General features: G+C 42.8%; 1 protein-coding gene across 3 annotated transcripts in view; it reads left to right on the top strand.

The window, feature by feature from the left end:
- TJP2 (tight junction protein 2) overlaps nt 1-25,400 on the top strand; it is a 93,345-nt gene that overhangs the window by 53,107 nt on the left and 14,838 nt on the right. For all 3 annotated transcript variants that reach the window (XM_054583046.1, XM_054583045.1, XM_054583044.1), the window contains exons 2-15: nt 2,574-2,627; nt 4,779-4,903; nt 6,582-6,684; nt 8,108-8,759; nt 12,715-12,818; nt 13,459-13,612; nt 14,838-14,946; nt 15,060-15,193; nt 17,739-17,805; nt 18,607-18,757; nt 22,537-22,645; nt 23,800-24,010; nt 24,663-24,850; nt 25,305-25,400. In XM_054583046.1, coding sequence (XP_054439021.1) covers nt 2,583-2,627; nt 4,779-4,903; nt 6,582-6,684; nt 8,108-8,759; nt 12,715-12,818; nt 13,459-13,612; nt 14,838-14,946; nt 15,060-15,193; nt 17,739-17,805; nt 18,607-18,757; nt 22,537-22,645; nt 23,800-24,010; nt 24,663-24,850; nt 25,305-25,400 — 2,248 coding nt within the window. In that variant the 5' untranslated portion in view covers nt 2,574-2,582. The remainder of the gene's footprint in view (nt 1-2,573; nt 2,628-4,778; nt 4,904-6,581; nt 6,685-8,107; nt 8,760-12,714; nt 12,819-13,458; nt 13,613-14,837; nt 14,947-15,059; nt 15,194-17,738; nt 17,806-18,606; nt 18,758-22,536; nt 22,646-23,799; nt 24,011-24,662; nt 24,851-25,304) is intronic.

Here is a 25,400-nt window from a genome sequence, read left to right as displayed (position 1 = left end):
CCTTTCAATTTGAGTAATTGGTTATATCTACTTAAGAGCAAGCCGGTTTACCTTTCTGCTGTGCAAACAAAATTGCCCTTGCCTAACCCTTTTCCATCAAAAGGAAAGTATGATCTGCCAATATGTCAGTTGATAGAATTGCCTTTTGTGACGAGCTGCTTTTCCCCCAAGCCTAAGAGTTTGTTTTCTTTTTCACTTTATTTTTCCCTCTGCTATTTTCAAACTTATGGACTCTGATTATTTCTGTAGTGTTCACCCCAGAAATTTTAGCATGTAGATTTAACTCAGTGAAGCTTAAAATTAATCAGCAGTTTAGCTGTGCTCCTGAATAAAACATTTAGAATAATTTGATCATATAAAAGTCTTCAGGATTTACATGCTCTGTTGCCCAGTGCTTGTAGTTCTATTTATTTGTTTAACTCTCACAAATTATACATTATAATAGGTGCCTACAGGCAATATGTGTTCAGGCTTACTCACATTTCTTCTTGTATCTTAGGTCTTCCTTCCAGGATTATTTTCCTTCCTTCCTAAATGTATCCTTTGGAAATTATTTTTTTGGCGGCTTACAGTAAATAATCTATCCTAATTTTTGTGATTTTAAAAGATTTATTTACGTTTAGAGAGGGAGGAAGGGAAGGAGAAGGAGAGGGAGAGAAACATGGATGTGAGAGAGAAACATCAATGTGTGGTTGCCTCTTGCACACCCCTAAACGGGGACCTGGCCCACAACCCAGACCTGTGCCCGGGCTGGGAATTGAACCGGTAACCTTTTGATTTGCAGTATGACGCCCAACCCACTGAGCCACATTAGCTCAGGGCTAATTTATGCGATTTAAAAAAATTCTTTTCTGCCCTCTAAATCAACAGATATTGTTTTAAAGACATTCTACTGACTTCGGGCTTATATTACTGCTGTTTAGACGTTAGCTCTTATTCTAATTGTCCTTTTCCTAGTTATCTCTTCTGTCTAGCTGCTGCTGCTCTCAAGCCCCTGTATATTTTTCAGCAGTGAGATTTCTACTGTAAGACTTTCTTACTCTTTTCTTTCATATATTTCACTTCTCTAAAGCTTTGTACTTGCATTCTGGGGAATTTCTTCACATCTGCCTCCCAAGTCATTAGTGAGTGTCTTTACCTGTGTGTACTATGTGGTTTAAAGCTATGTTTTATCTAATTTCAATAACTGTGTTTTTTTAATTCCACAAATTTTATTTGCTTTTTTTTTTTTCAGATTTGCTTGGTCATTTTTGCTGGTCTCTTGTTCTGTCATTATACTTTCAATATCCCCTTTTAATTTCCTTTGGTAAACGTGATGCGTATTTAATATACTTTTTTTTTTCCATCTGTGACTGGTTATTTCCAGTATTTACTATATTTGATTCTGCAGTTTTTTTGTTTCTTTTAACTCTCAGTCATGGAGACTTGCTCGGTGTTTGTGTTTAAATCGTGGACTCATGTTCCTCAAATGCGTATCTTGAGGGTCCTTTGAAGCCTGAGTTCCTTGGAGAGAATTGGCCTCTACCTCTGTGCACTTGGGTACTACCAGAGCAGAACCCCTTTGGGCTGCAGTGTTTTGGGGCATGCGTGGTCATATCCATAATATGAATTTCAGTCCCTAACCTTTGTGAGCACAGGCCTGTTGATAAGAATCCTCCAGCGAAATACTTGTAGGTATTTCCATTCTACCCAGAGGCAAGGATGAGAGGGGCCAGTGTCCCTGCTGTCTCCATCTGCCTGGTGTTTTTTCCCCTAATAACCTCTGTGGACTTTGATCTCCTCTCCACCCTGTTTGGATCCCACAGTTTATCTGTTTTCCCAGCAGCCTCCTGTTGAAATGCCTGCTTCATTACTGGCTTATCTCTCTGGCTTTGAGCTTTCTTGGTATTTCTGGCCTTTAAGGATTTCCCCTGAAGGCAGCCCATGTTAATGGATTATTATTATTTTTAAAATTATATCCACTATTTCCGGGTTCTTCTAGATACCTACTTTGGAATATTGTTAGAGACAGAAGCCCCATTGGTTTATATATGTAGGCATTTTAGATTTTTCACATCTAGCAACACTGATGGAGAAAAGCGATTCCATGGGTTACTCAGTTGAACATTCTTTGAGATAAGGCCATGGATTCCTTGAGACATAAAAATGCAAAAAACTTGCCTAGGAGGTTAGCTCTGACAGGGAGAGGGGGAAGTGGTAAAAAAAATAAAATAAAATAAATGAAAAGGTACCTGTTTGAAACTATCTAATTTTCTTTTTAAGTATTCTATAAGGTATTTCTTTTTAAGGTGTTTGGGAGTAGTGATAATAAAAAGGATGCACACCGAATACTGTTTTCTCATTAAGGTCTATCTCCTACTAAGTGTTTCACTAATTTTCCTGTATTGTTAAGAATGCCGTTTCATGGAAGGAGAGTGTTTGAAAATAGCATAACATTCCTGGAACCCATCAACTCTCGGTATATTGAAAGCGTAACCTGGCCTGTGTATTGATATATTTTGGATTATGGTTTTATTTGTAGCATTGAGATGTGTGTGGTTTCAATCAAATTTGTTTTGCTTGCTTTACAACAGGCCCCAGGCATGGAAGAAGTGATATGGGAACAGCACACTGTGACGCTGCAGAAGGTGAGCGCTGCGTGTTGCGTGTATGCCATGGTCGGTCACGTCCTGGAGTTTACAGACTGTGGGTCTTGTTTATTTTGACCTAAATGCAGTTTTGTTTCCCCTTCAGGTGGATAATGCGTTGTAGGGAACAGCTGGCAGTCATTACTGTGCTAACAAATATTTGCATGCAATTACTTTTTTTTTTGGTTAAGGTCTGTATAATATATAAAACTGTAGAGGTAATTTAGTGCATTCACCTATCTCCAGACAGAACAGGTTATAAAAAAAAAAAAGAGAGAGAGAGAGGAAAGGGGGAGGAATGGAAATAACCTGTACTGTTTGAGGATGTTGAGGTAGCTTCGACAACTTCTTCTAATTTTGATTTTAATATGTAGAAAACTTATAACATCCTCTGTGAGTTTGATGTCTACGCTACATTTAAAAAAATTGGTTTAGCAATAAGAAGACATAGATTGTTTTCCTTGTCTTACTCCTAAGTGTATGAAGAGGTGTTGAGTTAGATTAAAATATCCTCTCCCACCTCCACAATGGTATTGAAAGTAGAAGTAGTGCCATATATAAATATGTTTTACTTAATTTTAAAAGTCATTTTACAGGGATTTGTCCTCTTGGTTAAATGAGGTAACACACACAGCTTCCAGTACAGGGAGTCCAGCGCAAAATAGTTGCTCAGTAAGTGTTAGTACCATTCCTTTTTATTGTGACAGCGGGTTTCAAGGTAGGCACCATAGGTGTTAACCCCACTCAAAACCAGTGCGGCTACCAAGAGTGCGTGAGAGATTCGGGTGCAGCTGGGCTGGACTAGAACTTCACTCGCATTCCCTGTCTCATTCCATCAAGCCGCATTGGTCCGCGTCACTGTGATTTTCCTGGGCCCTGCTGGAGGCTTCTTCCTGCTCTGAATCCCTCCAATCTCTGTCACTTCTTAGAGGGATTATACGTTCCTCAAATGGAGTTCAACTTTGAGCCCTGTCTTTAATGAAAATTTTGTTTCTGAATAAAGGTGTATTAATGCAGGTAGGAAAAAAGAACAGATCAGTGCTCAGGTGCTGAAACTTCTGGGGCTGTAATCATGGTTTCGTCAGCTGAGGGGTTCCCCCTGTAGGCCTTGTTTTTCAATTCTAGTCATCCCCTGGCTCTCCTCTGTGCCCTTCCCCCAGCTTTGGACATACCCCTTGAGTTGTGGACCCCAGTTCGGCAAGTGAGAGGCATTTTAGGCATGGTATAGAGGATGGAGCTACCTCTGTGCAAACCCAGGCATGAGGCGATGGTGTTGCCAAGCTCAAAGCCATGTGATTAACAGGCAGCCCCGCCTTTTTTGTGTTGGTCGTTGTTTATCATCAGTGGGCATGGTGGGCCCCATGTGGGAGCTTTTCTAGGGGGATGATTTTTTTATTCTCCGAGTAGACTTTCACATAACCAAACCCTGCTTTAGGGTTATAGTCACATATTCCTATTTTATCTGGATGAGACCCGGGAGCTTAGCTTGAAAAACTGAAATGAATTAGGATTTTGCATTATCTTGAGTTCACCATTACAGTTCTTGGCCATGGGGGTAATTAATCTGTATTTCCATCTTGTACATCTTACATGCATATAGAAAAGAATTTAATGTTTTGCTGTCTCATAAGATTTCAAAACTAAGTTTATCTTCCAATTTTATTTCATCTTTAAAATGCATTTACTCCTTTTCCGCCCTCTATTAAAATGGAATCACCAGCTCACCTAACTTGGGAGTTAAAAGTATACATTATAAGTAGGGTTTTAGCACAGACTCAGGTGTGCCTGAAGCTGTTGCAGCTCAGGCCAGGATACGAGCATGTGATTGGTGGTTCGAGTAGCGCAGCCCTGTTTGGACAAGAGATGTTATTTTCCATCCCCTGCCAGCTTGCAGTGATAACTCCAGTCAGTGCTATCAATCTTTTCCAGCTTTCACAAGGCTGTTTCTTTTAGATAAGGAATTGCCCTTTATAAGCCTGGCAGCTAACCATGAGGCCGCTTTATTTTGTTTCTGTAAGCCCACTCTTCCTGAGCTGTCTCTGGTGATTGGTTCACTCTTTATTTTATTAACTGCTTGTAATAAATCCTGAAAGCCACTTATGGAAAGGTGTTTTTATTTTATTTTATTTTCCTCTTAACTTTAATGAACAGGATTCCAAAAGAGGATTTGGAATTGCGGTGTCTGGTGGCAGAGACAACCCTCACTTTGAAAATGGAGAAACATCAATCGTCATTTCTGATGTGCTTCCGGGTGGGCCCGCCGATGGGCTGCTTCAGTGAGTGTTCTTTCTTCCTGCCCCCGGCCCCTGCCGACCCCTGCCGACCCCTGCCAGCCCCGCCAGTTGGCTCTAGACAGGATGCTTTGGGTGGTGTGCACTTTTGAAATAATTTTCAAAAACTTATGTGTGTGTGCGCACTTTTATATACATATATTGGGTTGGCCAAAAAGTCCGTATGGTTTTTCTGTAACATAAAAGACACATTTTTCATTTTCACCAGTAACTTTATTGATTTGGACATTTTGAGTATATTGGCAATCTCCCGCGTGGTATCACGTTGACTGTTCTCAATTAATATCTCAGTTTGATCATTGTCAATTTCAACTGGTCTACCAGCTGAGCATCGTCCAGCGAGAAATCTCCAGCACGAAACTTTGCAAACCACTTTTGACACATTCGATCAGTCGCAGAACCTCCTCCGTACCCACTGTACAAATCTTTTTTGTGTGTTTCAGTTGCATTTTTACCTTTCTTGAAATAGTAAAGCACAATAGGCCAAAAATGTTGCACGTTTTCTTCATCTTCAATATTAAAATGGCTACACAAAAATTCACCAGTTTCGATTATTTTTAAATGCACGTTGATGTGACAGCTTTCACAATTCAGTCTAACAAAATTGTTTTGAGCGATGTGATGGACAAATAAGCCCTACTAGAGCCATCTTACAGGAAGAAAAACAAACTTTCTTGTCAACCCAATATATGAATATATATGTGAATTGGAGCCATTAACACACCAGTCCTCTGGGAACATCCAAACTCTGGAGGAAGGAGCGCATTTGTTTCCTTAGGAAGGTAGCTCTATCACAGCTATCACCCTTGGGTTTAGAGACCATTTCTGAACATGGTGTATAAGACTGGCACGCTCCCCCCAGCCCCCAATCCTCAGCCCAACACTGTTTACCTTAATTTATGTTCATTAAGAATTTAATGGAGAGACGCTGGCTTAATAATTATCTGATTCGTAAGAGGGATGTGGAAATGGGAAAAAGTTACTACATGAAAACACAAGTTTTCCAACTACCACCCTTCCAGTCTGAAGAGATGATGCCATTGAAACAATGTACGTCTGAGCCCCTCAGCATTGTTTCTCGGGGCAGAACCTGAAGTGTAACCATGTGATGGCCTTGGCCACACAGCTCCAAAGTTTAGGTTCTATTGGCATTTCAAGCCTCTATGGTCCTGTCAAAGTTAGTAGTCTTTCAGGGAGCAAAGAGAAGTTTTAAATGATTTTTGGGATGAGATAAAGTAAGAGTGAGCATTCTGTGACCTCAGAGTGTCTTTAAGACTCTGAGGCAAGCTCTTGACTTTTTCCAGCCCCAAACACAAGTGGATGGAACCCTTCCTGAAGCTCACTGTGCGCCTGGGGTACGGAGGCCTGATGCAGGCGGTCACTTTTGCTCAGACCTCGCCATTGTCAGGTGGCTCCTGGAGGGACCTGGTGGTTTGGGTCCTTCTCCCTCACTGGTTGTCAGGGAACCGTCAGAAGTGGGCTGAGGGACTCCTGGGTCCCTCCCTCAGGCTGAGTTGACCAATGAAGCCTTGGGAGTCATCAGACACTGAGTCCTTTGATAAGCATTTCAGGTCAATTTGCTGCCTCTGTTTGTTTCTAAGTAAAAGATTTGCGATGAATAAATGGGAGTTGTTCACATCCCGTGGTTATTTTTTGTCTGCAGAGAAAACGATAGGGTGGTCATGGTTAATGGCACCTCCATGGAGGACGTGCTCCATTCATTTGCCGTTCAGCAGCTGAGAAAAAGCGGGAAGATCGCATCCATTGTGAGTTCCGGGTTTGTTTCAGCTCCCTTCTGTAGAATTTTTTTTTTTGTCCAGAAGAAAATTACTGCTTGCTTTTAAACACTTGACAGAATTCTATAATTTAGGGGCTGCTACCTCGGTGTATCCTTAATACTTTAGGAGGGTGATGTAATGGATCGTGTAAATAATTCCTCCCTGCCTCTTTCTAGTCTTTCTTCTAACTTCTTACAACCAATGATTCTCTTACCTGAGTGAGTTTGCCTTCAGAGTCAGGTTAGATAATTAATCCCTGTGAGAATTAAATAGATTGAGAAGAGTGGTAAAAGAGCATTAATTTAGGAAATAAGTTTTACCCCAGAAACATTTGTAAAGGCCCAAACAGAATGTAGTATATCTTCATACACTAGAATTTCTGAGGACACAGGGGCAGCCTATAGCGTCCATTCGTTTATTTGCTCTCTCATTCATTTAGCCAACACTGGTTGAGAATCTCCTCTGAGCCAGGTGCCCCTGCGCCCTGGAGCAGGTCTGTGCTGCCGGGAGTGCTCACTCCAGCGGCGCCAGTGAGCTCGCAAAGCGAACGTTTGGAGTATAGTGGGTGTTCAGGGCAGCACTAGGGGGGATGCACCGGGTGTGAGGTATTTCCTTTTTTCAACTTTATGTTATGAAAACTGTCAAACGAAAGAGAAAGGTCAAAGGTTAATGTACTAAACTGTTATATATATATCTAATACATGTTAATATTCTGCCATATTTACTTATGTTTTTCTACCATATATGTATATAAACATACATTTTTAGTGAACCATTTGAAGGGAAGGTGCAGACATGTCAGTTTAGTTCTGCTTACTTCAGCGTGCGTCTTCTGAATTAAGGACATTCTTCTACTTGATTATGATACGATTATCCTCTGTAAGAAAATTACGGGTCTACAGTTGCATCTAATATCCAGTCCATACCCTAAGACTTCTTTGATAGACTGTTTCTTCTTCCCCATGGAATCTAATCAAAGTTCGTTCTTTGCCCCTGGCCCTTATCTTTTTTGTTCTTTTTAATCTAGGAGGGGTCCTCTTTCCCCTACCTCTTCCCCTCACACACACCCCTTTATAATGACATTGACTTTTGGAAGAAGTGAGGCAGTTGTATATAGAATATCTCACTTTCTGGATTTTCATTTTTATAACACAGTGATTTAAAGTCCCTTGGTACTTTTCACTCTCTGAGTAGAAGCAGATTTTGGAGGCACTGTATTGAGAGCTTTATACTCATTGTCTGACTTTATTTTCAACCCTATGAGGTCTTTATCGTCCCTATTTTCCAGATGAGGAACCTGAGGCTTAGGGACACACAGTTTTACTGGAAGGAGAACCAGAGCTTTTAACCACTGCATTCTCTTATGTTTCATTGTGATTGTCCTATGTCCCCACTGTGTTTTGATGAATAGGTGGTCAAGAGGCCTCGGAAGGTTCAGCTGGCCCCCCTGCAGGGTAGCCTTCCTCTCAACGAAGATGACCGGGCTTTTGAGGTGATGGATGAGTTTGACCACAGAAGTGCCCACAGCGGGTACAGTGATCGGTACAGCGAGAGGAGCCGGCTGCGCAGCTGGGAGGACAGCCTGGAGAGGGGGCATCCCCACGACCGGCTGCACAGCCGGGAGAGGGACCGGAGCCGCGGCCGGAGCCTGGAGCGGGGCCTGGACCATAACGACTATGGCAGAGCCCGAGACCGAAGCCGTGGCCGGAGCCTGGAGCGGGGCCTGGACCACGACGACTATGGCAGAGCCCGAGACCGAAGCCGTGGCCGGAGCCTGGAGCGGGGCCTGGACCATGACTATGGGCGAGGCCGAGATAGCAGCCGCGGCCGGAGCTTTGACCAGGCTTATGACCAGCCCTACAACCAGGCCTACAGCCCGGAGGCGGAGTACAGGCACAGGGCTCAGCCTGATGCGCGGTACGAGGTGTCCCGGAGCCGCAGCCGGGAGCACCTCCGCTCGCGCAGCCCCAGCCCCGAGCCGAGAGGGCGGCCAGACCGTGCAGGCCAGCAGGAGGCGGACAAGCCCATTGGGGTCCTTCTGATGAAAAGCAAAGCAAATGAAGGTAGTAATGCTTGATGTAGAAAAGCACTAGTGTACTGATGGCTAACTCTTACATGGCACTTAACTGTGTGCCGAGGACTGGCCTGAATGCTTTGCACCAAATGAGCTCATTTCACCCTCATCCTTACCTCATATAGGAGTTAGCATGTCTTCATTTTATAGATAAGGAAACTGAGGTACAGTTTCAGAAAAGTTCATTGACTTGCACAGGCTGCAGAAATTCAGCTTTAAACTACTAGGCCCGTGGCTCTCAAGGCAGCATAAGTACCACTGGACACTTGTTAGAAATGCAGATCCTCAGGCCCCAGCCCAGCCCCACTGACTCAGAAACACTGGGGCAGGGCCCTGGAATCTGTATGTTAACAAGCTCGCCTGGTGAGCCTGGTGAAGCTTAAACTGACAAAACCTCTCTATGCCAGGACCTATGCTGAAATAATACTCTTATTTAATCCTCATCAGCACCCTGTGTGGTAGGTAGGAGCCTTTGTTCCTGTTTTACAGGCGGGAATATCAGAGTTCAGAGAAATTTTTGGTATGCCTGAGATAGCTTAGGGGCTTGGGCCCCAGGAATGGAAAAATACCAGGTGGCTAGGAAGCCAAGGTAAGGCCAGGTAGCCAGAAGGAAGGCCAGATAAGAAGACCACAAGAATGTTACCACCCCTCCATTCCTTGCTCAAAAAGGAAAAAAAGAAAAAGGCAGAATTTTATCTTTCTTCTAACCGCGCGCTTTTCCCATGTTGCCATGGAAAATTCCACAAGCCCTTCTTTTTCAAAAAGCCCATCTTTTTGTGCAAACCCGCTTTGTCCCCAGCTTGTAAAGCAGCCATGCAGAGCCAGCCCCCCAGCCAGTTTAGAGGATATTCCTTTCTTCTGTGCTGTCTCCCTGGTGCTCAAGCATGAGCTTAATTAAATCTGCCTAGAACTTCCTCTGGTGTTTTCTCTTGATCTCTATCTTGGGGATCCCAAGCACCCCAATCCTGGTAATATGCCCACACATGAGGTAGGCTCTGGCCCGGGCCGCCTGTCCCACGTTGCATTCCTGGAGCATTTGCACACCCTTAATCACATCCAGAATTCACTGAGGCCCTGTGTGGCAGCTAGTGAAGCCACCAGCCCCTGCAGCCTAGGTGAGGATTCTGGAACGCAGAGAGGGGAAGCGGCTGGCCCACATCATGAGGCCAGTAAGTGCTGGAGCTGGACCTCAAATGTCCGTAGATGACAGGAAACAAGTAGGCGAATGAACAGGGCTTTACGCCCAGTGTTGAGATATTCCTTGCATTGATTCTTGGCTTCTGACTTTTTAAATTTCTTGGGACAAATCTTTTATATCCTTTTGTTCTTTAATTGTTCTCCTTCCAAAAGGAACAAGGTGAAGAGCACCCGAGCATGCAAAGTGAGAAACTATTGCATAGTAGGTTGGCAGTTTGCATGGTAAATAGCCTATTTCGGAGGAATATAGATCTCAGGAGGTTTCAGGATTCTTTAGACTCTTTATAACCATTTATAATGGCATATTAATTCATCAGCCCACAAGAATTGTAAATCCATTCTGCTCCCAGATTGAAAGATGGACTGTAGGAAGGTTTTGAGAAAGATGACTTGGCATGAGGCCTTCTTGAGAGAGGCCTAATGCACACTCTCTAGGACTTGCACCCAAGGTTCTTGAGTGACCTAAGACAGTGCTTTTCAAACTTTTTTTCCTCATCTTTCCCACTTCCTCTTCTTCTCTCTCTCCTTCTCCTCCTCTTCCTGCCAAAGAAAGAACTACATTTAGCAAACAGTCATGGGTGCACGTACATATATAAACTTGAACAAAAGTTTCATAAGATAATACTTTATGTGACACATTCCAAGAGGTTCCATTACATTTATTTAAAAATGCTGGTTGCAACTCACTAAATTGTTAAGGAGACTTACCAGTGGGTTGTGACCCACAATTTAAAAAGACATTTTTTGTTGTAAGGGACTGCCCAAGTCATGCCTGGTCTTAGGAATAATATACAGCCAAAAAAGGGGGTTATGACCTTTTGCTGACACAGCACGTTAATCTCGCTAGGCCATTTTGTTCTTCAAACTTAGAATTCATTAAAACTTAGCATTCATTTTTAAGAAGTTCCACTTTTTAAAAGATTTTTTTTGGCTACTTTTAGCTGAGATTACACAGTAACTTAGCTATCACTGGCTAGAGTTGCATAAGAATTAATTTTAAAGAAATACAGCAGTAGGTGAGATCTACAATTGATTAAGAAAAATGTGGTCCTTCCTATGGCCAGCTGATGGCATTTCATGGGCACCAACGAGCCATCCTGGTAAATGTGTTAGAAGCTGGTTAACTGATTTTCTTCAATTCATTTAAGAGATGTCCGCATACACACCAACCTTACAAGTTCAGTTTTTAAGAGGATAAAGGAATTGTTGATATGTAAAAAAGAAATCATCACTCAAGCTTGTCTCAGCCTTCTGTCCCATCCAGTAGGGAACTGTTATCCATGAAAGAAGGTGCTGTCTTCCCCTTATTGTTTCTTAAGTGTCAACTTCCTAAGCGGGTGGGCATGGACCTCAACACTTTCAGTCATTATGGTAAGATCTGATACTAACTTACCATAAGTTATTTAAAACTTATCTTTTGACCTTCTTCATAACTTTCCCCAATTGTAGAAAGTTACTTTGTTTTGTAAGTATAAGATTTTGAGTTCAGAAAAGTAGTAATAAAATTTGAGTGTGCCTCTTTCAAAACCTTCTAACTTCCTAAAATAACCAAAATTCGTCCTTAAAAATATTTTACAAGTTTAGCAAATAATATCAGAATAGTCTGAATAGTATTTAAAGTATTTTAAAATATACAGACTTAGCACAGTGTTTTTTGTTTTGAGGGCAAATCAAAGACCATGAACCCTCAGAGCTATGCTGGTTTTAGTTAAATACTTTATTGCTTTGCCTAGATTATTTGCTTCTTTTCTTTACACACTGAAATTTTTTCAACACCAAACCCCACACAATCTAAATTGTTACAGATGAAGGCTGTTCTTTTAGCAGTGCCTTCCTGTAGGCAGCTGCACTGTCAGCAGACTGTGTACTGAGTTGGTTTTTTTCTCCCCAGCATTTTATTTTGAAAAGTGTTAATTTTATAGCAAATACTCACATATAGCCTTGACCTAGTTTTACTAGTGGTTAACATTTTACCACATTTGTTTTCTTTCACCTTTTTTCCCTTTTCCCTTGCTCCTTTCCCCTCCCCCTCCTCGCTCCCACTCCCAGTCCCCTGACTCTCAGTGGTGTTCTGGAACCACTTGAAAGGAAGCTACTGGCAACCTGACCCTTTTACCCTTAAATACTGGGTCCGGCAGCAGTAAGGCCCGCTTGAGTGTGGTTGGTAGGGTAATGGTATGGGTATAGGAATTTATAGTTCTAGTTTGAACATTTCACCTAAAATGTCATACGGTGTGCTTGAGTGTGATATTGTTATGTTACAGAATTACATGCTTAGGATTTTATGATAAAAGATTTTATAATAAAAAAGGAGCATTATTTGTGCTGGATCTTGTACTTCAGCGCGTGTCTCCTGAGGATAAGAACATTCTCCTACATACCTGTAATGCCTTCATCACATTAACATCAATGTCCTTTTACTATATTATAATACAGTTCACTTTGAAATTGCTGCAAAATGATGTAACCCACTGCCCTCCCTACCCCTCGCCTCTTCCCTACATGGGATCAAGGATCTAGTGAAGGTTCATGCGCTGCATTTGGTTGTTATGTCTCTTGATCTAGAATAGTCCCTCTGCCTCTTTTTTTGGTATGATATTGACTTTTTCTGATGCTAAGTCATCTTACAGACTGTCCCACATCCAAAGTTAATTTTTCATCAATATTTTAATTGAGTCCTAAAAACCAGACTAAGTTTTCTGAACAGGTTGGTGAAACACGTGTATGTTGATGTCTTTGTCTCCTAGAATATGGTCTCCGGCTGGGGAGTCAGATCTTCATAAAGGAAATGACCAGTACTGGTCTGGCAACGAAAGATGGCAACCTGCATGAAGGGGACATAATTCTCAAGGTGGGTGGCAGGGGTAGAGGACACGCAGATTCATACTTGGCTTCATCGTCTGCATTTGCACGTTCGAGTGCGAACACGGAGACGCTTGGTTGCAGTGGGAGTCAGTAGTAAGACAGAGGCTGGGAGGAAAAGCGGAGTGAGAGAATTTTTATCAGAAAAACCAGACTTGCAGGTCTTTAATAGTTTGTCAGTTTAAAAAAATATATCTCAATGAGTACTTCTTTTCTTCCCTGTTTGTTTAAAGTTTAAGCTCGTATTTCCTAAACTAAGGAAAGATGAGAGGGAGAGTTGGTAGTATATGAATGCTGAATATTTAATAGTTTTTGTAAACCTCTCCAGTCAGGAGACACGTTCCAGCAGTAAACCAAACCATCATCTTGAGCTTGGAAGTTAAATAAATTAGCAGAGTAACTTAAGCACATTACAGCTCTCTCATGCCTGTATTTGGGATCCAGGCATGCAAGATTATATTTAATTTAAAGGATAATTCACTTTTATTCAGTGAGTCACCCTAAAGCCCATGTCTGCTTGAATAGATGGGCAAAGCCTTTACATTTTTAGTAGGAGAAAATACGAGTTTTCTTTTTCACCATGAATAGTTGTATCAAATATATACCATTACTGTTCTTCGTAAACACAGATCAATGGAACTGTAACTGAGAACATGTCTTTAATGGATGCTCGAAAACTGATAGAAAAGTCAAGAGGAAAACTCCAGCTAGTGGTGTGGAGAGACAACAAGCAGACGCTCATCAACATCCCATCGCTAAATGACAGCGACTCAGAAATAGAAGGTAAAGAGAGGGGGGGCTGTGAGCTTGGCGGGAAGCGAGGACAGCTGTTGCTTCGGCGTTCTCTTCTCTGTTTAGCGTAGCCGTCCCACTGAAAGTTAGATTTCCGATGAAAGCCTGTCCTTTACATTTTCATTCCAAAAGATAAGTATTTGGTCGTTATTTTCTTATTAAAGTGTCTGTTGAAATTAGGTTCCCAATGGGCAATTTGGGCGCACTCGTGAACTCCCAGTGGATGCCGATGAGGCCCCTGGAGATCGACCTTGTTAGAAAGTGTATGTGCCAGCAGCTCAAAGAACTAACCACATTCATTTGTAACGTGCTCGTTCTTGCACCTTCTTGTGTGTTTTAAGTGGCTATTCATATTTTTGACAAAGATAATGTGGAGGGTAGCAAAAAAATAGGTAGATGCTATAATCAAGAATCAGAATGGCCTTTTATTGTGTGCTCAGTGGTTAGCAATCCATCTCACCTCTTTTATGACTCTACTCGTTTCTCAAATATGGACTGTACATAAGATAACATTTTTAGCCACATACAAATTACCAATAACAATAAGTAATCATTGTATTTCCTAGTTAACCATCTCATATTGCCTATGTGTTCTCTTAGAAACTCTTAGAAAAAGTGTTCTCAAGTTTTAAGATAGATGTTGACTCCTTAAAGGATTTCTTTATAGAACTTCGTTTAATTTCCATGATATCAAAAGTCTCAGCAGCTGTTACCGTTGTGAGTGCAGTGCCGAGAAATCATCCCAGCTTGCTAGGAGCTGTTAGTGCGTTGCCTTGCTATTCAAAGCATGGTCCTTACCCCACTGGCAGCATCAGCAGCATCTGGGAGCTTGATAGAAGGGCAGTGTCTCAGGCACCCCCGCCCCCATAACTGCTGCTTTCTGACAAGAGCTCAGGTGATTCGTAGGTGCATGAATATTTGAGAAATATACATATCTATTTTTTTCCAGTAATTGAATTTTGACTCTTCAGTAGCAGCTTTGCTAGAAACTGTAATGAAAGAGGAACCTAAAATTCTGTATCTGGCTTTCTCTTTATTAATTAAAGCCTTTCCCTCCCAACTATCAGATTTTTCTTTTCCAATTCTGAAAGACTGTTAGACGAATAGCACATTTCCTGCCTGCCCCTCTTCCGTTTCCCAAACCAGAGAATAGGATAATTTCTGGTACAGGTCTTAAATATTTCATTAAAAAGTCTTTTCTTATTTTTGAAACCAGATGTCTCGGAAATAGAGTCAAACCGATCGTTTTCTCCAGTGGAGAGACGGCAGCAGTATTCCGACTACGATTATCATTCCTCAAATGAAAAGCTGAAGGAAAAGCCAAAGTAAGATGATGTGTTTTTTCCCTTGTACACCTCACTGTGAGTGTACGCATGTATGCACATAGGTATTTGTGAACCTGTTGCGTTATGAGGTATTTATATGACATGTGCTTAAGTTCCAGAGAGGATGTCCAGAGCAGGTGGTCCAGGATGGGCAGCACACCCACTCCCTTTAAGTGCGCGGAGGATGTTGCAGCTGTGGTTGGCACAGAGACCAGCAAGGAGCCCAGATACCAAGAGGAAGCCCCATGTGAGGCTCATTTTATTATTTTTTTAATTGATTTTAGAGTGAGGAAAAACATCAATTTGTTGTTCCTCTTATTTACGTATTCTTTGGTTGATTCTTGTATGTGTCCTGATCTAAGATCGAACCCCCAACCTTGGTGTATCAGGACGATGCACTAACCAACTGAGTTACCTGGCCAGGGCCGAGGCTCATCTTAAACAATTGCTCTCAGAAGTTTCTGATTGGTAAATCCAGAGGATGGCTGGAAGGAGAGAGAGAAATTATTTGAAAAACTTACTTTCAAATATGAAAGAAGCATTCCTGTCTTTCTCTCTTTTTTAATATTTTATTTATTTATTTAGAGCGGGGAGGTAGGGAGAATGAGAGGGAGAAAAATATCAAAGTGAGAGGAAACATGAGTTGGTCAGTTGCTTCTCGCACACGCCCCAACCAGGGGCCAGGCTTGCAACCCAGGCATGTGCCCTGACCTGGAATCAAACCAGTGACTTTTCAGTGTGTGGGAAGACACCCAACAAACTGAGCCACGTCAGCCAGAGCTCTCTCTCTTAATATTAAAAAAAATGTAAGAAATAACAGTCCTTTTCTATACCAACAGATTGGTCACATTTTGTTTGATTAGTTATGGTTCTTTTGTCTCCCATTTGTGATCCCAGCCTGAGCTTTCCGCTCACAATGCTTCTGACACCAGATGGGTAGGTTTTTTCCTCCCCTCAGCTACCAGTTTTTGAATTCTCCAGACAGCAACTGGGTTGTCCTGGGATTCAGTTCAGTTCTGACACTAACCCCCTGCGGACCCCACAGGTTAAGGGCTCTGTCCCACACAAAGCCCCCACTTCAGACGCCAGTCTCAAGTCCCAGGTTATCTATCATCTTTACTTCTGGCCAACCAGCTCTAAACGGAGTTCCCATGATGCTCGTCTCTGGTTTGATAATTTGCTGGAATGGTTCACAGAACTCAGAAAAGCATTTCACTTGCTAATACGGGCTTATTATTAAGGCTGCAACTCAGCAGCCAAATGAAATGTATAGCTATATAGAGCAAGGTGCAAGGGAAGGAGTGCAGAGCTTCCATGCCTTCTCGAAGCGTGTGACTCCTAGTACCTCCATGTGTTCACTAACCTTGAAGTACTCTGAACCCCCATAGTTTTGTGGAGGTTTTGTCATTGCATGGTCAAATATTAACTCAGTCTCCAGCTCCTCACCCCTCCTGCGATGATGGGCAGGCAGGCTGAAAGTTCCAAACTTCGAATCATGGCTCGCACATTCTGGTGACCAGCCGCATACTGAGGCTGTCCGGGAGCCCACCAGAGTCCTGTCTTTAATGAGCATCAAGACATTAAGATTCAGGGACTTGAAATCCTTATGTTCCAGGCCCGGTTTTGTTTTGTTTTGTTTTAAATATTTTATTTATTTATTTTTAGACAGAGGGGAAGGGAGGGAGAAAGAGAGGGAGAGAAACATCAATGTGTGGTTGTCTCTTACACACCCCATACTGGTGACCCTGCCCACAACCCAGGCATGTGCCCCAACTGGGAACTGAACCAGCGACCTTTTGGTTCACAAGCCGACGCTCAGTCCATTGAGCCATACCAGCCAGGGCGCAAAGCCTCGTTTTTACAGAATAATAAACACAGTGTTTCTTCCACTTCTAACAGTTCATTAATAGAAACCACTAATAACAAGAGCCATGTTTTAGAACAAAGGACTCTCCTATCACCCAGGAAATTCCAAGGGGTGTAGGAGCTCTGTGTCAGGAACTAGGGTCAAATACCAAACATTAGAGCAGAAGATGCTCCTGGTACCTCTCACCACCCCGGGAATTATGGGTATTTTAGGAACTTTGTGTAGGAACTGGGGGCAGAGACCAAATATGTATTTTTAATTATATCACAATCATGTTTTGTCATATTTGATTAGTTGAGGTCCTTTAATATCCCATCTCTGACTCAGTCCCATCCCCTAACCCTACTTCTGCCACCTGAACTTATTATCATGACTCTACATGCAAAAATATTCATGAGAAAACAGCATTATTATGTGTTTTTTGTTCTTTGTTTTTAGTTTTAAAAGACACTATCATCTGGTACATACGATTATGCACCCTATATTTTAGAGGTTCATTTCTCACTTATTTTGAGAAACCGTCGGTACCTGCTGTCTTAAAATTAAGCTTCACTTTAAAGAATTATTTTTGTTGTTTGATGTGATGACATATATGTAGCATTAGGTACAAACTTGAATTTTGGGTGGGTTTTGTGATTTTTTTTTTTCCCTGAGAGCATAAGGAAGGGAGGAAGGGAGAGAGACATCAACGTGAGGGAGAAATATCGATTGGCCACCCTCTGTACGTGGCCCAACTGGGAACTGAACCCACAACCTAGGCATGTCCCCTGACTGGGAATCAAACACGCAACCTTTTGGTCTGAGAGATGATGCCTAACCAACTGATCCCCACTGGCCAGGGCGTGGGTTTTGTGATCTGTATATGTTGAGACAAACCAACTCCTTTTGTCCAGGCTGGTAATGACGGGTGCTTTTTAATCCTCAGCTCCTCAATCAAAGGCAGCACCGAGAACTTTTCTTCGTCCCAGCCCTGAAGATGAAGCAATATATGGGTATCTGTTTTCAGCCTTTTTTGCCCTTTCTTCTTCCACACAGCTCTATCTCCTTTACTGAAATCCAGAAAAATGGTGTTTTTTAACAACGCATGGTGATACCGCTTAAAATCAGCCACCTTTAATCAATCCCTGTTGCTAGTGTTTATGAGAAAGAGAAATCACTTGCAGAAGAGTAAAATACGGAAGCGGGTGAAGTTTGTGTTGTTAACTTGGTCTGCTTTTTCACTGATCTGGCTATTTCTCCAGAATGTGATTCGGAATATTTGAGTTGGGCAGATGGGTCACTCCAGGTAGGGGAGGCGCTGCTCAGCGCCTCTGCGGAGCTGCAGTCACACGGGGGTCCCAGTGTGGGGGCGGGGGCGCGAGGTGCGACATGCTTTGCCCTTGATAATGAGGACCACTGGTTCTGTGTTCACAAACAGTGGCTCCTGGATGAGGAGGTGGCTTTCTTGAACCCAGGCTGTGCATCCTTTGACAGGAGCCCTGGGGTAGCAACAGGCTTTCCTTTGGAAGAGTAGTTCATGCGGCTTTGATCTTTAACCCTAACCTTGCCTTCTAATCTTGAATGAGCTCACATAGACCTTCTATGTTTCTACTTCATCACTGGTAAAGTGGGCCAACTCTATTCATCTTATAGTACTGAGGCTCATAAAATGATATATTACGTGAGGAAAATGAGAGGCTTAAACATAAGTCACTCTATAGATAGAAGAAGTTAAATCTCTCCTCTGCCAAAGTTGGTCTCCCTTTACAAAAATAATCTTCCATTTTTCCTTTCTGAAACTGAAATCCTTGCAGTCCCAACACCAAAATGGTGAAGTTCAGGAAGGGAGACAGCGTGGGCTTGCGATTGGCTGGTGGCAATGATGTCGGAATATTTGTGGCTGGCATTCAAGAGGGGACCTCGGCAGAGCAAGAAGGCCTTCAAGAAGGGGACCAAATTCTGAAGGTAAGGAGAGCACAGTCCTGTTTCTAGAAGTTACTGGAAAGAGTGGGGTTTTCTGGGGGGGTCTTACAGAAGGGAGGAGCAAAGTGGTCCAGCTTGTGAAAATAAATCAGCTGCAGCCATGTTGACTGATGCCCAGCATCAAGGTCCCAGTTCCCCTGGAATGGGTTCTGTCTCCTCAGTCCTAGAACCCAAAACTCACTCCTTTTGTGGGAATTGATGATGTTCAAGACTCTTGCAAATATTGGTTGGTATTTGCTTGGTTAAAAAAAACAAAACAAAACAAAACAAACAAACCCTGAAACTATAATTAAAGGCCGAGGAAGAAGAGTTTTCAAAAGGTCGTGTTAATATTTGGTTTCTCGTTGATTCCCCTGTCTGGTTGTCCCTCATGAAGGCAGTGCGCTGTCGCTGAACAAAGGCAGATGTTGGCACCAGATCATTTGATTTGAATCGCATCCCAGCCTCTCGTTAGTTCTGTGACCCTCGCTCAACCTCTGAGACGGGTTTCTGCATCTGTTCAATGGGGAGAAGAATATCTGCCTTGCAGGGACCCTGGGAAAATTAGAACAGATAACACAGGCACCTAGCGGAGTTCCTGGCACAGAATATGAAGGTCAATGTTCCTTCTTTTACCCACTGGAAATAATAAGTTGCTGCCACTGCATATGTCATTTACATCTACGTTGTGGAGGAGGAGGATTTCTTGGTTAATCAAATATTGGTACTTTTAAAGTTACCGTATATGTGTTTGTATAATCTATTGGTTTTAAAAAAATGATAACCAACTCAGCTTTGACATTTTATGAGATACATGTAATGTGTTTCCCACTGGCTTTGGAAGAAACTTCAGGAATGTCAGGTACCTCTTACCTACACACATGCAGACTGCTCAGGGACTGGCTTCACTGGAATTTCTGCTTCTGTACACTTGCATTTCTTAGGTAGGAGTTACGAGAGGGTCTGGCAAGAGCATCTAGGTTCAGAGGAGAGGGGACTAAAAAGCAGGATTCCCGAGGAAGCAGGCAGCAGAGCACGAGACAGGCACCCCTCCCCTCTTGGCTCTCGGCCCCTGGCCCCGTGGCAGGAGCTCAGGTTTCATTTCTGGAGCATGCTAAGGGCAAACCTTGATCGTGAGCCGTGCTGAAGCTTTCCAGTGACATTCTAGAACCTCTTTGGCTCTGGTCAGGATCCTAGAAGATGAGGTGTACCTGAGTGAACCTTGTGGTACCACATGATCCTAGGAAACATCACTTACCAAGTGCTCCTGATAAGAATCCCATCCAAAGGCCAGCTCATACCAGTTTACTCTTGGACAGTGATGCTGAAGAAGAAAAGGCATCGGGGCCATGGGAAGGCAGGGAGGAATTTGGAAGCTTTTGCTCATGAAGGATCAAGGATTAAATATTTTTGTACCCAAGGGAAAAAAGATTTTCTGAATTTCCATGAGAAAAAAAAAAATAGGGAATTCACACAGGGGCTTGACAGGTTGGCCTCTCAGTAAGTTGCTGAAGACGGGGAGAGTCACTTCCATGGGTGAAAGCCATGGTTTGCAGCGTTTATACTTAAGAAAGGGTCTTGTTTCCTGTTTTCATGAGGCAACAAGGAAGAAACTTCAGGAACTGGCTTCCTCGTTCTTGGCTGAGAACAAATTTTCTGTTGACTACAAAGGGAGCCCTCAGTTCTACAAAGGGGTGGAGGCTGCTACAGAGTCATAAGCTGTAGTTGCTACAGAATCCTCTTCAGGTTCACAGCAGACAGGGTAGACCCCGTCGGCTACAAACTAGGCGATAAGAGGATAGTTACTGGGAGGACTGTACAATGAACCTTCAAAGTATCCAAGTACTGCCCCGTGTTTTTGTTTGTTTTTGTTTTGTTTTGTTTTGTTATGTTTTGTTTCAGAACTCCTTTTCATGGCAACTTGAATCTGTGTGGTGAACTATGTACATATACTAATCCCTTTCTTGTATCACAGGTTTTTTAAGTGCGGCTTCTCCTTTGGTCAGGTGCCAGCCTGACGTGCGGAACAAAAGCACGAGTGTGCTGTGTGAGACCGAACCTGTGCCTCGTAAATAACAGAAATAGACATGCTTTTGTCCTTGGCCTGGCTATCTCTTTGCTTATTATTTGTCTGTTGTGGTTATTTCTCTTCAGAAACTTTTAGGGGATGGAAAGAGAAAAAAAAATTCTAAGTTTGCTTATTAACCATGTGCATTTACAAGGTAGCTAGCATGTGTGCTTAAATTTTGACTGTTTTTTTGGCTTGATGGATGGTCTGTCTCACGTGACCGTAGAGATGGAGAGAGGGACCTTTAAGGCTTCCCCCAGCCCTATGGCCCTTTCTTACTTAAATAAACAAATACAAGCATATACATGCATATAAAAACATACATGTGGCCATACTGTATATAGACACAGATGTAGATCTACAAATGGCATAAGAAAGGATTATATAACAAAATGCAATGATCCCTAATGTGGAGGATGGAGAGGCGGGAATGACGTTGTGTTAGGTGCTAAATATTGTTTCAAAGGAAAAGTTAATGTGATTGTTTTAGCAAATCACTTTATTTTAAAGGCACCAAGTAAGTTTTAGTTCACTTAATTATAAAGTCTAACAATTAAATTATAAATTGTAACATTAGTTAATAACAAAGCATTTGATTAAAGGATTCTATAGTCCTCAGTGATTGAAAAAAATATTTCATGGGAATTCTGTCTCTTTGCACTTCAGTAATACACTATTAAAACATTAGGGACTTTAAAATAATTTTTGCATTTTAATTATTTGTAGCTTTTCTCTTTTAAAATGGTTTTAAAGGTACAAAGATGCCAAAATGTTTTTTTTTCCATATTTCAAATTTACTTGGTTTCTAACTTCAAAAGCTATTCACAGTGTACCGTGCTGAATCAGTGGGGAATAAATATTGTGGGCTCTGCCAGAAATAACTATATGTCAGAAGCTTAAATATATAAGCCTGTATATCAAGCTCTTGGTCTGCCATTTAAGGCTAATGCTCTCCAATTTCTTAAACTCATATTAAACACCTTTTAGGTGAGAGAAGCTGTTAGGAGAAAAGTGGAATTGATCAGAACCTTTATGTTCGGGCTTTTATTTGAACTAATTGAAACGCAGCGTTAATGCCTTCAGCTGGGCCAGCATGCTTCTCTGCCATAGGTCGCACCACTCCCTGTTGCATTCTAGTTACCTGTTTCCTGATGGTACATTACCTCCCTGGCCACCTCAACAGGAGACTTAAGACCAGACACAACCACAGCTAGTCCTCCTCTGATCTAGTGGCGGGCCTTGGGTGGGACGCATATTCCAAATGGGCGGTTGGCAGTGTGGGGAGGCAGGAAGGTGCGGCGATGCCCACAACGCCCAGGCCAGTAGCAGGGAGCTGGGAGGGCTTGAGTAGGGACGCTAAGGACTTCTTTTTTTAATTATTGTTATATTTTATTGATTTTGCTATTAGAGTTGTCCCAGTCTTCCCCCTTTCGTCCCCCTCCACCCAGCACCCCCTTCCCTCAGACAGTCCCCACCCCACTGTTCATGTCAGTGGGTTAAGCCTGTAAGTTCTTCAGCTACTCCATTTCCTACACTGGACTGTACATCCCCGTGGCTGTTCTGTAACCACCTGTTTGTGCTTCTTAGTCCCTTCACCTTTACATCTGAGTTTCGCTCCGGGCAGACCCTGATGAAAACAATCAGATACAAACCTCAGGTGGCACCCCTTTGTAAACTTCTTGTTTTTGTGTTTTCTGTGTGCTCTTCCTCTCAGGTGAACACACAGGATTTCAGGGGGCTGGTTCGAGAAGATGCTGTTCTCTACCTGTTAGAAATCCCCAAAGGTGAAATGGTGACCATTTTAGCTCAGAGCCGACCTGATGGTGAGCAAGTTTGTCCATGAGTTTAATGGGGATGGGGGGGCAAGCGGGAGGGTGAGAGAGGTGTCTTGGGACCGGAACAGGTAAATTTGAGTATTAAAAATGGAAATGGATTCTAACACCTCATCTCTAGAAACAATTTAGGCACCATTTAACTTCCCGTAGAAATGTTTTCTATGCACCCAATGAAATGATTTCACTGGTTGTGTCAGTTTGGAATATAACTGCTTTTCTGGATGATGATCCATCCATAAGTATGTCCTGGAGTTACTACTGAGCCTTTCCAGCGATGGATGCAAACAACCACACATACTAGTCAGCTCCCACATGAGTCAGTCTGACAAGTTGCTTCCTTTTATCAGGTTTCATTGTTTTTACCTGTAAAGTGGGAGTTGATAGTAGTTTTCCCGTCTACGTCAGAGGATTGATCGACAACTATATTAGGGTTCTCCAGAGACAAAACCAATAAGGGTGCGCGTGTATGTGGAGAGATTGATTGATTGATTATAAGGAATTAGCCTAACACTTAGGGAGGCTAGAAAATCCCAAGATCTGCAGAGTGAATGGCAAGCTGGAGACTCAGGAGAACTAACAACCTAGTTTCAGTCCAAGTCCAAAGGCCTGAGAACCAATGTATGGTAAAGTTGGAGTCCAAAAACTGGCAGGCTTGAGACCCAGAAAGAGCTGATGTCTCACTTTGAGTGTGAAGGCAGGAAAAAAACCTCGTACCCCAGTTCAAAGGTGGGATGAGATAGTTTCCTCAAAGTCAGGGGAGGGTTCATCTTTTTGTTCTTTTCAAGCCTTCAACTGATTGGCTGAGGCCCACCCGCATCAGGGAGTGCAATCTTCTTTACTTCGTCTACCAGTGTAAACATTGATCTCCTTTCAAAACACCCAGAATAATGTTTGGCCAAATGTCTGGGCATCCCGTGCGCCAGTCAAGTTGACACATAACCATAACCATCACAGCAGCTCAGAATGTTAGTTGTTTTTATTCTTCTTCCTGTTTGAGCCATGGTTTCCCGTAGCTCTGTATGCTGGTTTTGCCAAATGGACAGAAGGTAAAGGGGGTGATCAGAAATAGGAAAAGCTAATAATTCAAGACAAGTCCTCCAGCTAAGCAGAATGCAGCATACAGCGATGCGTTTGCCTTTCAGTGTACAGAGACATACTGGCTTGTGGCAGAGGGGACTCGTTTTTCATAAGAAGCCACTTTGAATGTGAGAAGGAAACTCCGCAGAGCCTGGCCTTCACCCGGGGGGAGGTCTTCCGAGTGGTCGATACCCTGTATGACGGCAAGCTGGGCCACTGGCTGGCTGTGAGGATCGGAAACGAGCTGGAGAAAGGCTTAATCCCCAACAAAAGCAGGTATCTGAGACCACACGCCCCTCTTTCATGCCTCCCCCCCCCCCCCCCACAGATAAATCATAATCCCATCCCCCTCAAAAGGGAAGCTGCACAGGGCTTCATTATTTGTCCTCCTGTCCTCTCTCGTCGTCTTGTTTATGAGGACTGGCCTAACACTGTGAAATAGCTGCCAGCTGGTTTGTGTATTTAGCGTCGCGTAGTCGGGTGTTGCATTTGGCTGGCTTTAATGACGTCGTGAGGAAGGTCCACCACTTTGCACGGCATGTGGGCAGATACCGAGTACCTGTAGCGCACCAACACACCTCTTAGAGATATGGTACCCTTTTTCAGTGTGTGTCCCTCATCCTCAAACCCAGGGGACACTTGGTGGTTAGCTGACATTTGTATTTTGGCAGGAGTCTCAGGTCTGTTTGCTGTATACCAGCCTGTCAGAATGAGCCAAGCCTTTATGGTGACCAAGCCTTTATCTGCCTCCATTAGAAAGAGAGTGTCCCCACATTTCCCACCCTGTGAAACCTCTTCCTTGCCAAGCGGCATCTTCCCTAATCCAGGTTCATAAGAAATACTGAGTAGACTTGGTTAGTGACATGCACATTTGCACATTTTCTAGCTCTAGCTCTAGAGATTTACTTCCTGTGGTTTTTTCCTTCAGAGCTGAACAAATGGCCAGCGTGCAAAATGCCCAGCGAGACAATGCTGGGGATAGGGCAGATTTCTGGAGAATGCGTGGCCAGAGATCTGGTGTGAAGAAGAACTTACGGAAGAGTCGGGAAGACCTAACAGCTGTTGTGTCGGTCAGCACCAAGTTCCCGGCTTATGAGAGGGTTTTGCTGCGAGAAGGTGAGGAAGCCACCTGGGGCTAGGAAACGATCTGATGGGACTCCAGCCCGTCTTTCTTCATTTTCATGTTGTAACTGTCAAGTTCAAACTTACCCATATCACTTAGGCCAAAGCAAGGTTATAGAGTTGGACTTATATTCAAACGCAAAAGAAGACTTAAGAAATAGGCGAGCTGTGCAAACTCATAAATGGTGGCATGTTTCCAACCTCAGTTGTTTTTTTCATACTGCCATTCAAAAGATTTTTTTTTATTACCTGTAATGAAGTTTATCTCTAATGATGGGGCAATAAAGGCATATTCTTCAGAAAAGAGCTGGGCTGAATTGCATGTAGGAGAACATACAATTTCTTTCATTTAGACATGTTATCTGTAGCCCATAAAATACTTTTGCTTTTTTATTTTAACTGCTAAGGAAGTATTTGTGTTTTCATGGCTTTTCTTGTCTCATTTCAGCTGGTTTCAAGAGACCTGTGGTCTTGTTTGGCCCCATAGCCGACATAGCAATGGAAAAATTATCAAACGAATTACCTGACCTTTTCCAAACTGCTA

Source organism: Pteronotus mesoamericanus, unplaced genomic scaffold, assembly GCF_021234165.1.
Source record: "Pteronotus mesoamericanus isolate MK-2021 breed Mesoamerican mustached bat unplaced genomic scaffold, CSHL_Meso_final contig_73, whole genome shotgun sequence".
In the NCBI taxonomy this organism is placed as follows: Eukaryota; Metazoa; Chordata; class Mammalia; order Chiroptera; family Mormoopidae; genus Pteronotus; species Pteronotus mesoamericanus.
Note: the sequence above shows the minus strand (reverse complement) of the source record. Positions and strands in the feature narration are given on the sequence as shown.